Source organism: Bombina bombina, chromosome 6, assembly GCF_027579735.1.
Source record: "Bombina bombina isolate aBomBom1 chromosome 6, aBomBom1.pri, whole genome shotgun sequence".
NCBI lineage: Eukaryota > Metazoa > Chordata > Amphibia > Anura > Bombinatoridae > Bombina > Bombina bombina.
In genome coordinates, this window is record NC_069504.1 from 852,255,906 (window position 1) to 852,268,656 (window position 12,751).

A 12,751-nucleotide genomic window follows, 5' to 3' on the forward strand; every position below is an offset into this window, starting at 1 on the left:
TTGCGGTGTATCCAGTCCACGGCCCGCCCTGGCAATTAAGTCAGGTTAAAATTTCTTGTTTAAACTACAGTCACCACTGCACCCTATGGTTTCTCCTTTTTCTCCTAACCGTCGGTCGAATGACTGGGGGGCGGAGCCAGAGGGGGAGCTATATGGACAGCTCTGCTGTGTGCTTCTCTTTGCCACTTCCTGTAGGGAATGAGAATATCCCACAAGTAAGGATGAATCCGTGGACTGGATACACCGCAAGAGAAAGTAATTTATCAGGTAAGCATAAATTCTGTTTTTTAATGAATTATAGTTCATCTACTGTACAATTTCTAGATTTGCAAATTACGAAACAGAACAACAGATTTGAAACTACTCTGTACACAAAACCCAAAGACCACAATTCCTTATTGAGGGCTGAAAGTTGCCATCCCCCTTCACTCACTAAGGGAATTATGAAATCTCAATTTATACGTATTATATGTAATAATTCAAATCCAGGTATATGGGTCTCACAACTGAGTGGAATGAAATCTAAATTCCTGAATTGGGGTTATAAAGTGAAACAGTTTGATCTCATTCTTGCAAGTATTGAAGGTCTCACACAAGAAGATGTTCTTCAAGAGAGGACCAACAACAAGGATGAAGTCCCAAGAATAATATTTAGTACTACTTTTGCTCCAAACATCACACAATCAGGCCAAATTGCTAAGAGAAATTGGACTATCCTACACTCTGATCCCAAACTACAGTTTGCAAGAACTCACACCCCTATGGTGGGGTATAAACGCAATGCCAATATTCAAGACCTCTTGGTCAATACCGATCCTGTTCAAGCATACCAAACTTCCAACATAATTAATATCAGAGGCTGTTATAAGTGCCCAAATTGTACCACCTGCAATAGCCTAATAGCCACAAAGAAATGGAATCACCCACACAGCAACACGAAATACAGCATCTTAAATTCTATCACATGTACCACAGAATTTGTAATTTACATGTTGTTTTGCCCATGTGGAAACATTATATTGGAAAGATGCAGGGGACACTACAAGAGCGTATGGCAAACCATAGATCGGCCATGCGGCAAGCACTAGACAAGGGACAATCTGACCAGCCTGTAGCTTGCCACTGGCTTGAAGCCAAACATCTGGTGGCGGAATTAAAGTGATCCTGATTGACCACATCCCCAAGCCACTCAGAGACGGGGACAGAAACAAGTTGTTACTCAAATGGGAGGCCAAATGGATCCTGAGATTTGACACTATTGCTCCAAAGGGACTGAACTCCATGCCTGATCTGGGTATACTCTTGTGATCATAATTGAGTGTTGAGGGGTAATAGGGTAGCTGGAATTACATCCACACACAGGAGTGTTGCAGATGTTTGGCATCTTTTGATGCGGGACATGTGTATTTTCACTCCTGAACTGGGTGCCGCTTTGGATTCTATTGATTCAGGGGGGGAACCCCGGTAGTTGGATACACATATTTCTTGCCATAATACCTTTATAATCCTTCAATTATCACTTGGCTTTCTAGTGGATACAATGGAAAGGTTAATTATGTATCACACTCTTATTTACAGATCAATGAGTGCATAAATTGGGCTGGCTGATAACCAGCTGCTTTTTGTTTGCCCTTTACTAATGGAGCTTGTCATCCAACTTTGAGAATATGTTTGAACAAGGTAGTATTATTTTTTGTGTTGTATTATTACTCTGACACAGTATTATGTGCAGCAATAATAGGACCTCTTGTTAATTCACAGTTAGAGATTCAGTTCATTCATTTATTCATATATATATATATATATATATATATATATATATATATATATATATATATATATATTTTATATGTTTTTATTTATCACAGTGTATTAGATTGCACACTGTCACTCATTCAGTACTTACTAGCAACTGACATCTAGGCCGCGTTCGGGCAGCGCTCCAAGCGAACTGGGACTCGCTTGGAGCGTTTTCTCAACACTTGCAAGCGAGAGGCTAGGCGTTTTTTGACGTAAGTCCCAGCGCTTCCACCGTGCTGGAAAATCTGGGACTTTTCAGAGCAAGCTCAGACGCTTGACAACATGGCAGCCTCCACACATGTGTTGCTTGTGGAGGCTGCCAGGTTTTATATATATATATATATATATATATATATATATATATTTCTCTTGTAAGGTGTATCCAGTCCACGGATCATCCATTACTTGTGGGATATTCTCCTTCCCAACAGGAAGTTGCAAGAGGACACCCACAGCAGAGCTGCTATATAGCTCCTCCCCTAACTGCCATATCCAGTCATTCTCTTGCAACTCTCAACAAAGATGGAGGTAGTAAGAGGAGAGTGGTAAAATATAGTTAGTTTTTTCTTCAATCAAAAGTTTGTTATTTTCAAATAGTACCGGAGTTGTACTATTTTATCTCAGGCAGTATTTAGAAGAAGAATCTGCCTGCGTTTTCTATGATCTTAGCAGCTTGTAACTAAGATCCACTGCTGTTCCCACATATGTCTGAGGAGTGAGGTAACTTCAGAGGGAGAATGGCGTGCAGGTTATCCTGCTATGAGGTATGTGCAGTTTTAAGTTTTTCTAGGGACTAGAAAATGCTGCTGATACCGGATTAATGTAAGTTAAGCCTAAATACAGTGATTTAATAGCGACTTGTATCAGGCTTACTATCAGAGATATATACTCTTATAAAATGGCAATATAAAACGTTTGCTGGCATGTTTAATCGTTTTTATATATGCTTTGGTGATAAAACTTTATTGGGGCCTAGTTTTTTCCACATGGCTGGCTTGATTTTTGCCTAGAAACAGTTTCCTGAGGCTTTCCACTGTTGTAGTATGAGTGGGAGGGGCCTATTTTAGCGCTTTTTTGCGCAGTTAAAATTACAGACAGAGACATTCAGCTTCCCTCAGCAGTCCCCTGCATGCTATAGGACATCTCTGAAGGGCTCTAAAGGCTTCAAAAGTGGTTTATTAGTGGTTTATTGAGGAAGGTAGGGCCACAGTGGAGCTGTGGCAGTTGTGACTGTTTAAAAAACATTTATTTCGGGTTTTTTATCCGTTTTTTGCATTACGGGGTTAATCATCCATTTGCAAGTGGGTGCAATGCTCTGCTAACCTATTACATACACTGTAAAAATTTTGTTTGATTTACTGCCTTTTTTCACTGTTTTTCAAATTTTGACAAAATTTGTTTCTCTTAAAGGCACAGAACCGTTTTTTATATATGCTTGTTAACTTGATTTAAAGTGTTTTCCAAGCTTGCTAGTCTCATTGCCAGTCTGTACAAACATGTCTGACATAGAGGAAACTCCTTGTTCATTATGTTTAAAAGCCATGGTGGAACCCCATATGAGAATGTGTACTAAATGTATTGATTTCCCTTTAAACAATAAAGATCAGCTTTTGTCTTTAAAAAATTTATCACCAGAGGATTCTGACGAGGGGGAAGTTATGCCGACTAACTCTCCCCACGTGTCAGACCCTTTGACTCCCACTCAAGGGACTCACGCTCAAATGGCGCCAAGTACTTCAAGGACGCCCATAGCGATTACTTTACAAGACATGGCGGCAGTCATGGATAATACACTGTCAGCGGTATTAGCCAGGCTGCCTGAATTTAGAGGAAAGCGAGATAGCTCTGGTGTTAGGCGTAATACAGAGCATACAGACGCTTTAAGGTCCATGTCTGATACTGCCTCACAATATGCAGAAGCTGAGGAAGGAGAGCTTCAGTCTGTGGGTGATATCTCTGACTCAGGGAAACCTGATTCTGAGATTTCTACTTTTAAATTTAAGCTTGAGAACCTCCGTGTACTGCTTAGGGAGGTTTTAGCTGCTCTGAATGACTGTGACACAATTGCAGTGCCAGAGAAATTGTGTAGACTGGATAAATACTTTGCAGTGCCAGTGTGTACTGAGGTTTTTCCAATACCTAAAAGGTTTACAGAAATTATTAATAAAGAGTGGGATAGACCCGGTGTGCCGTTTCCCCCCCCTCCTATTTTTAGAAAAATGTTTCCCATAGACGCCACCACACGGGACTTATGGCAGACGGTCCCTAAGGTGGAGGGAGCAGTTTCTACTTTAGCAAAGCGTACTACTATCCCTGTCGAGGACAGTTGTGCTTTTTCAGATCCTATGGATAAAAAATGAGAGGGTTACCTTAAGAAAATGTTTATTCAACAAGGTTTTATCCTGCAGCCCCTTGCATGCATTGCTCCTGTCACTGCTGCTGCAGCGTTCTGGTTTGAGTCTCTGGAAGAGGCTTTACAGGCAACGACTCCATTGGATGACATACTTAAGAAGCTTAGAGCACTTAAGCTAGATAATTCTTTTGTTTCTGATGCCATTGTTCATTTGACTAAACTGACGGCTACGAATTCTGGATTTGCCATCCAGGCGCGCAGGGCGCTATGGCTTAAATCTTGGTCAGCTGACGTGACTTCAAAGTCTAAACTACTTAACATTTCCTTCAAGGGACAGACCCTATTCGGGCCTGGTTTGAAGGAAATTATTGCTGACATTACTGGAGGTAAAGGTCATGCCCTTCCTCAGGACAGGTCCAAATCAAGGGCCAAACAGTCTAATTTTCGTGCCTTTCGAAACTTCAAGGCAAGTGCAGCATCAACTTCCTCTGCTACAAAACAAGAGGGAACTTTTGCTCAGTCCAAGACGGCCTGGAAACCTAATCAGTCCTGGAACAAAGGCAAGCAGGCCAAAAAGCCTGCTGCTGCCTCTAAGACAGCATGAAGGAACGGCCCCCTATCCGGTAACGGATCTAGTAGGGGCAGACTTTCTCTCTTCGCCCAGGCGTGGACAAGAGATGTTCAGGATCCCTGGGCGTTGGAGATTATATCTCAGGGGTATCTTCTGGACTTCAAGGCTTCCCCTCCACAAGGGAGATTTCACCTTTCATGATTATCTGTGAACCAGATAAAGAAAGAGGCATTCTTACACTGTGTGCAAGACCTTCTAGTTATGGGAGTGATCCATCCAGTTCCAAAGGAGGAACAGGGACAGGGATTTTACTCAAATCTGTTTGTGGTTCCCAAAAAAGAGGGAACCTTCACACCAATCTTGGATCTAAAGATCTTAAACAAATTCCATCATTCAAAATGGAAACTATTTGGACCATCCTACCTATGATCCAGGAGGGTCAATATGTGACTATTGTGGATTTAAAGGATGCTTACCTTCATATTCCGATACACAAAGATCATCATCGGTTCCTAAGGTTTGCCTTTCTGGACAGGCATTACCAGTTTGTGGCTCTTCCCTTCGGGTTAGCTACAGCCCCAAGAATTTTTACAAAGGTTCTGAGGTTGCATGGGTGGAAAGTGAACGAGGGAAAGAGTTCTCTGTCCCCACTCACAAGAGTCTCCTTCCTAGGGACTCTGATAGATTCTGTAGAAATGAAAATTTACCTGACGGAGTCCAGGTTATCAAAACTTCTAAATTCTTGCCGTGTTCTCCATTCTATTCTGCGCCCTTCGGTGGCTCAGTGCATGGAAGTAATCGGCTTAATGGTAGCGGCAATGGACATAGTACCGTTTGCGCGCCTACATCTCAGACCGCTGCAACTATGCATGCTCAGTCAGTGGAATGGGGATTACACAGATTTGTCCCCTCTACTAAATCTGGATCAAGAGACCAGAGATTCTCTCCTCTGGTGGCTATCTCGGGTCCATCTGTCCAAAGGTATGACCTTTCACAGGCCAGATTGGACAATTGTAACGACAGATGCCGGCCTTCTAGGTTGGGGTGCAGTCTGGAACTCCCTGAAGGCTCAGGGATCGTGGACTCAGGAGGAGAAACTCCTCCCAATAAATATTCTGGAATTGAGGGCAATATTCAATGCTCTTCAAGCTTGGCCTCAGTTAACAACCCTGAGGTTCATCAGATTTCAGTCGGACAACATCACGACTGTGGCTTACATCAACCATCAAGGGGGAACAAGGAGTTCCCTAGCGATGTTAGAAGTCTCCAAAATAATTCGCTGGGCAGAGAGACACTCTTGCCACCTATCAGCGATCCATATCCCAGGTGTAGAGAACTGGGAGGCGGATTTTCTAAGTCGTCAGACTTTTCATCCGGGGGAGTGGGAACTCCATCCGGAGGTGTTTGCTCAATTGATTCATCGTTGGGGCAAACCAGAACTGGATCTCATGGCGTCTCGCCAGAACGCCAAGCTTCCTTATTACGGATCCAGGTCCAGGGACCCGGAAGCGACGCTGATAGATGCTCTAGCAGCGCCTTGGTTTTTCAACCTGGCTTACGTGTTTCCACAGTTTCCTCTGCTCCCTCGACTGATTGCCAAAATCAAGCAGGAGAGAGCATCAGTGATCTTGATAGCGCCTGCGTGGCCACGCAGGACCTGGTATGCAGACCTAGTGGACATGTCATCCTTTCCACCTTGGACTCTGCCTTTGAGACGAGACCTTCTACTACAAGGTCCTTTCAATCATCCAAATCTAATTTCTCTGAGACTGACTGCCTGGAGATTGAACGCTTGATTTTATCAAAGCGTGGCTTCTCCGAGTCAGTCATTGATACCTTAATACAGGCACGAAAGCCTGTCACCAGGAAAATCTACCATAAGATATGGCGTAAATATCTTTATTGGTGTAATTCCAAAAGTTACTCATGGAGTAAGGTTAGGATTCCCAGGATATTATCTTTTCTCCAAGAGGGTTTGGAAAAAGGATTATCAGCTAGTTCTTTGAAGGGACAGATTTCTGCTCTGTCTATTCTTTTGCACAAGCGTCTGGCGGATGTTCCAGACGTTCAGGCGTTTTGTCAGGCGTTGGTTAGAATCAAGCCTGTGTTTAAACCTGTTGCTCCCCCATGGAGCTTAAATTTGGTTCTTAAAGTTCTTCAAGGGGTTCCGTTTGAACCTCTTCATTCCATAGATATCAAACTTTTATCTTGGAAAGTTCTTTTTTTGATGGCTATTTCCTCGGCTCGTAGAGTCTCCGAGTTATCTGCTTTACAATGTGATTCTCCTTATCTGATCTTCCATACAGATAAGGTAGTTCTGCGTACAAAACCTGGGTTTTTGCCTAAGGTGGTATCTACTAAGAATATCAATCAAGAGATTGTTGTTCCATCATTGTGTCCTAATCCTTCTTCAAAGAAGGAACGTCTTTTACATAATCTGGACGTAGTTCGTGCTTTAAAGTTTTACTTACAAGCTACTAAAGATTTTCGTCAAACATCTGCTTTCTTTGTGGTTTACTCTGGACAGAGGAGAGGTCAAAAGGCTTCGGCAACCTCTCTTTCCTTTTGGCTAAGAAGCATAATCCGCTTAGCCTATGAGACTGCTGGACAGCAGCCTCCTGAAAGGATTACAGCTCATTCTACTAGAGCTGTGGCTTCCACTTGGGCCTTTAAAAATGAGGCTTCTGTTGAACAGATTTGCAAGGCGGCGACTTGGTCTTCGCTTCATACTTTTTCCAAATTCTACAAATTTGATACTTTTGCTTCTTCGGAGGCTATTTTTGGGAGAAAGGTTTTACAGGCAGTGGTACCTTCCGTTTAAGTACCTGCCTTGTCCCTCCCTTCATCCGTGTACTTTAGCTTTGGTATTGGTATCCCACAAGTAATGGATGTTCCGTGGACTGGATACACCTTACAAGAGAAAACACAATGTATGCTTACCTGATAAATGTATTTCTCTTGTGGTGTATCCAGTCCACGGCCCGCCCTGTCATTTTAAGGCAGGTCAAAATTTTAGATTAAACTACAGTCACCACTGCACCCTATGGTTTCTCCTTTCTCGGCTTGTTTCGGTCGAATGACTGGGTATGGCAGTTAGGGGAGGAGCTATATAGCAGCTCTGCTGGGGGTGTCCTCTTGCAACTTCCTGTTGGGAAGGAGAATATCCCACAAGTAATGGATGATCCGTGGACTGGATACACCACAAGAGAAATACATTTATCAGGTAAGCATAAATTGTGTTATATATATATATATATATATATATATATATATATATATATATATATATATATATAATTTTTTTTAAATGTATTTTGTATGTAGTCATAGTTTGAGTCTAGGAGTGTTTTGTTTTTTTTGTTTGTTTTTGTACTGAGGTCACTTTATTGATAAAATACATTAAGACATTAAAATAATAACAATACAATGACAGACAATCCCTTGATGACAGAATGTTAATTCAGGGCATTCTTAAAAAAATAGCAGTCACTTTTCTGAGGTACTTGTAGTAAATAACACAGTCATGTTCCATCAGTTTCCTCCCTTCTCAGACCATTCCTTGAAGCCACCGGCATAATTTTGTACATGTTTGTATCCTATTGCTGCAGCAATATTAGCTGCCCGGGCTCCCCTTCTTCCCATTTGACAATGGACAACAAAGTCCTCATCTTGTAAGCTAGGTTTGTTCACACCATATGTGTATTTAAATGTCTCAGGATCCAGTTTTAATGCATTTTCAAAATAATTTACTGGAATATTTACAGAATTTTGAATTTTGCCTTTTTCCACCTCATCTGGTGACCGAACATCAAATATCTGACCCTTCAGTTTCTTCAGTTCATCATATGAAATCACACCTGTACTCATTGTGTCAGTAACTACACTTCTACCTTGTGACGACAGCTGAAGCAGAAACCGGCATATGACAGCATTACTCCCTAGCTTCCTCCTTATAGCCAGCCTCCGGCAGGGCTATCACTACCTGAGTTTCGCTACACACATGCTCAACCCTCTGCAGCCCATTGGCTATTTATTAGCCCTATTTAGTGATAAATAGCCAATGGGCTGCAGAGGGTTGAGCATGTAATACTACAAGGGACCTTAAACGTTCGCATGTGCAAAGTCCATTATTGTGCAGCAGATCTCTTTGCACATGTGAATATTTTCTCTAAGCTCCCTTGCTTGTGACGTCACCTAGCGCCACATCATCGCTGGGAGTGAAGTGCCTCCACTAGCTCCTGAGCGCTGCCCGAACGCAGCCCTAGTAATTAGTCCTTTCTGGTTTTGTCTACACTTTACTATATATACTACAAGTTTTTATCACTACATTGTTCATTGTGCACATAGCCCCACTTCCGGTTTTCATGATTTTACCCCACCTCTTAGTATTATTTAACACACAATTGATATATATGTTATGCCTCACTTCCAGTATGAATTACAGTGTGTGACCCCTTCATACGCCCCACATCCGGTTTAAGTATTTAGTGTTTGAAAACACACAGTGTTAGGTTTTTTTGCCCCACTTCCGGTTTCACACTATGTTGTCACTTCCTGTGTACCTATCGATATTGATCCGTTTTTAGTTACATTTGTTCAGATAGGAGCCCATCCTAGTTTTGTAGTGGTTTACTTGAGGAGTATATTGAGCTGTTTATTTTTATTTTGTCATGTCTTTGTTTATATAGTTAAGATGTAACTCCGGACCGGAAGTGGTTAGACATTCTACTTCCGGTTTGACAAAATTGAGCTGACAATGTGTATAATTGTTTGGCGTTTTTTCTTCACAGGGATTGAGGTATTGTGGAATTGTTTGGGACACTATTTAAGTGTGGTTTGTACACGTTTGGGACACTATTTAAGTGTGGTTTGTACACTGTTCTGAAGAAGGGGAGAATACATCCCCAAAATGTCAATTCAATTTAACTTTCTCTTGTTAAGTGTATCCAGTCCACGGATCATCCATTACTTACTTATGGGATATTCTCCTTCCCAACAGGAAGTTGCAAGAGGATCACCCACAGCAGAGCTGCTATATAGCTCCTCCCCTCACTGCCATATCCAGTCATTCTCTTGCAACTCTCAACTAAGATGGAGGTCGTAAGAGGACTGTGGTGTTTTATACTGAGTTTATTTCTTCAATCAAAAGTTTATTTTTAAATGGTACCGGAGTGTACTGTTTATCTCAGGCAGTATTTGGAAGAAGAATCTGCCTTCGTTTTCTATGATCTTAGCAGAAGTAACTAAGATCCTTTGCTGTTCTCACATATTCTGAGGAGTGGGGTAACTTCAGATGGGTAATAGCGTGCAGGTTTTCCTGCAATAAGGTATGTGCAGTTAAAATATTTTTCTAGGGATGGAATTTGCTAGAAAATGCTGCTGATACCGAAGTAATGTAAGTAAAGCCTTAAATGCAATGATAGCTACTGGTATCAGGCTTATTAATAGTGATACATACTCTTATAAAAGTGTATTTTAAAACGTTTGCTGGCATGTTTAATCGTTTTTTATATATGTTTGGTGATAAAACTTATTGGGGCCTAGTTTTTTCCACATGGCTGGCTTGAATTTTGCCTAGAAACAGTTCCTGGAGGCTTTCCACTGTTGTAATATGAGTGGGAGGGGCCTATATTAGCGCTTTTTTGCGCAGAAAAAATTACAGACACAGACATCCAGCTTTTTCCTGCATGTTCCAGGACTTCTCTGAAGGGCTCAAAAGGCTTCAAAAGTCGTATTGAGGGAGGTAAAAAGCCACAGTAGAGCTGTGGCAGTTGTTGTGACTGTTTAAAAAACGTTTTTGTCATTTGTTATTCCGTTTTTGGTATTAAGGGGTTAATCATCCATTTGCAAGTGGGTGCAATGCTCTGCTAACTTGTTACATACACTGTAAAAATTTCGTTAGTGTAACTGCCTTTTTTCACTGTTATTTCAAATTTGGACAAAATTTGTGTTTCTTAAAGGCGCAGTAACGTTTTTTATATTGCTTGTAAACTTGTAAATGTAGTCTCATTGCTAGTCTGTTTAAACATGTCTGATACAGAGGAACCTACTTGTTCATTATGTTTGAAAGCCATGGTGGAGCCCCATAGGAGAATGTGTACTAAATGTATTGATTTCACCTTAAACAGTAAAGATCAGTCTTTATCTATAAAAGAATTATCACCAGAGGGTTCTGTCGAGGGGGAAGTTATGCCGACTAACTCTCCCCACGTGTCAGACCCTTCGCCTCCCGCTCAGGGGACGCACGCTAATATGGCGCCAATTACATCAGGGACGCCCATAGCGATTACCTTGCAGGACATGGCTGCAATCATGAATAATACCCTGTCAGAGGTATTATCTAGATTGCCTGAATTAAGAGGCAAGCGCGATAGCTCTGGGGTTAGGAGAGATACAGAGCGCGCAAATGCTGTAAGAGCCATGTCTGATACTGCGTCACAGTATGCAGAACATGAGGACGGAGAGCTTCATTCTGTGGGTGACATCTCTGACTCAGGAAAACCTGATTCAGAGATTTCTAATTTTAAATTTAAGCTTGAGAACCTCCGTGTATTGCTTGGGGAGGTATTAGCTGCTCTGAATGACTGTAACACAGTTGCAATTCCAGAGAAATTATGTAGGCTGGATAGATACTATGCGGTGCCGGTGTGTACTGACGTTTTTCCTATACCTAAAAGGCTTACAGAAATTATTAGCAAGGAGTGGGATAGACCCGGTGTGCCCTTTTCCCCACCTCCTATATTTAGAAAGATGTTTCCAATAGATGCCACTACACGGGACTTATGGCAGACGGTCCCTAAGGTGGAGGGAGCAGTTTCTACTTTAGCAAAGCGTACCACTATCCCGGTTGAGGACAGTTGTGCTTTTTCAGATCCAATGGATAAAAAATTGGAGGGTTACCTTAAGAAAATGTTTATTCAACAAGGTTTTATTTTGCAGCCCCTTGCATGCATTGCGCCTGTCACTGCTGCGGCGGCATTCTGGTTTGAGGCCCTGGAAGAGGCCATCCATACAGCTCCATTGGAGGAAATTATTGACAAGCTTAGAACGCTTAAGCTAGCTAACTCATTTGTTTCTGATGCCATTGTTCATTTGACTAAACTAACGGCTAAGAATTCTGGATTCGCCATCCAGGCGCGTAGGGCGCTATGGCTTAAATCCTGGTCAGCTGACGTGACTTCAAAGTCTAAGTTACTCAACATTCCTTTCAAGGGGCAGACCTTATTCGGGCCTGGCTTGAAAGAAATTATTGCTGACATTACTGGAGGCAAGGGTCATACCCTTCCTCAGGACAGGACCAAAGCAAAGGCCAAACAGTCTAATTTTCGTGCCTTTCAAAATTTCAAGGCAGGAGCAGCATCAACTTCCTCCGCTTCAAAACAAGAGGGAACTGTTGCTCATTCCAGACAGGCCTGGAAACCTAACCAGTCCTGGAACAAGGGCAAGCAGGTCAGAAAACCTGCTGCTGCCCCCAAGACAGCATGAAGGAACGCCCCCCTATCCGGAAATGGATCTAGTGGGGGGCAGACTTTCTCTCTTCGCCCAGGCGTGGGCAAGAGATGTTCAGGATCCCTGGGCGTTGGAGATCATATATCAGGGATATCTTCTGGACTTCAAAGCTTCTCCTCCACAAGGGAGATTTCATCTTTCAAGGTTATCAGCAAACCAGATAAAGAAAGAGGCATTCCTAAGCTGTGTGCAAGACCTCCTAGTAATGGGAGTGATCCATCCAGTTCCGCGGACGGAACAGGGACAGGGGTTTTATTCAAATCTGTTTGTGGTTCCCAAGAAAGAGGGAACCTTCAGACCAATCTTGGATCTAAAGATCTTAAACAAATTCCTCAGAGTTCCATCATTCAAAATGGAAACTATTCGGACCATCCTACCCATGATCCAAGAGGGTCAGTACATGACCACAGTGGACTTAAAGGATGCATACCTTCACATACCGATTCACAAAGATCATCATCGGTTCCTAAGGTTTGCCTTTCTAGACAGGCATTACCAATTTGTAGCTCTTCCCTTCG

General features: G+C 42.3%; 2 protein-coding genes across 2 annotated transcripts in view; one reads left to right on the forward strand and one right to left on the reverse strand.

Annotated features, from left to right (window-relative positions):
• STAG3 (stromal antigen 3) overlaps positions 1–12,751 on the forward strand; it is a 1,295,475-nt gene that overhangs the window by 817,768 nt on the left and 464,956 nt on the right. The gene's annotated exons all lie outside the window — the stretch shown is intronic.
• On the reverse strand, positions 8,212–8,621 carry LOC128663771 (thiosulfate:glutathione sulfurtransferase-like). Its single transcript, XM_053718265.1, has one exon. The coding sequence runs from the start codon at positions 8,589–8,591 to the stop codon at positions 8,256–8,258; it is 336 nt and encodes a 111-aa protein (XP_053574240.1). The 5' UTR covers positions 8,592–8,621; the 3' UTR covers positions 8,212–8,255.

Bases quoted from the DNA above. Each gene is read 5' to 3' on its own strand.
- LOC128663771 (XM_053718265.1), bottom strand. From the start codon at position 8,591: ATGAGTACAGGTGTGATTTCATATGATGAACTGAAGAAACTGAAGGGT.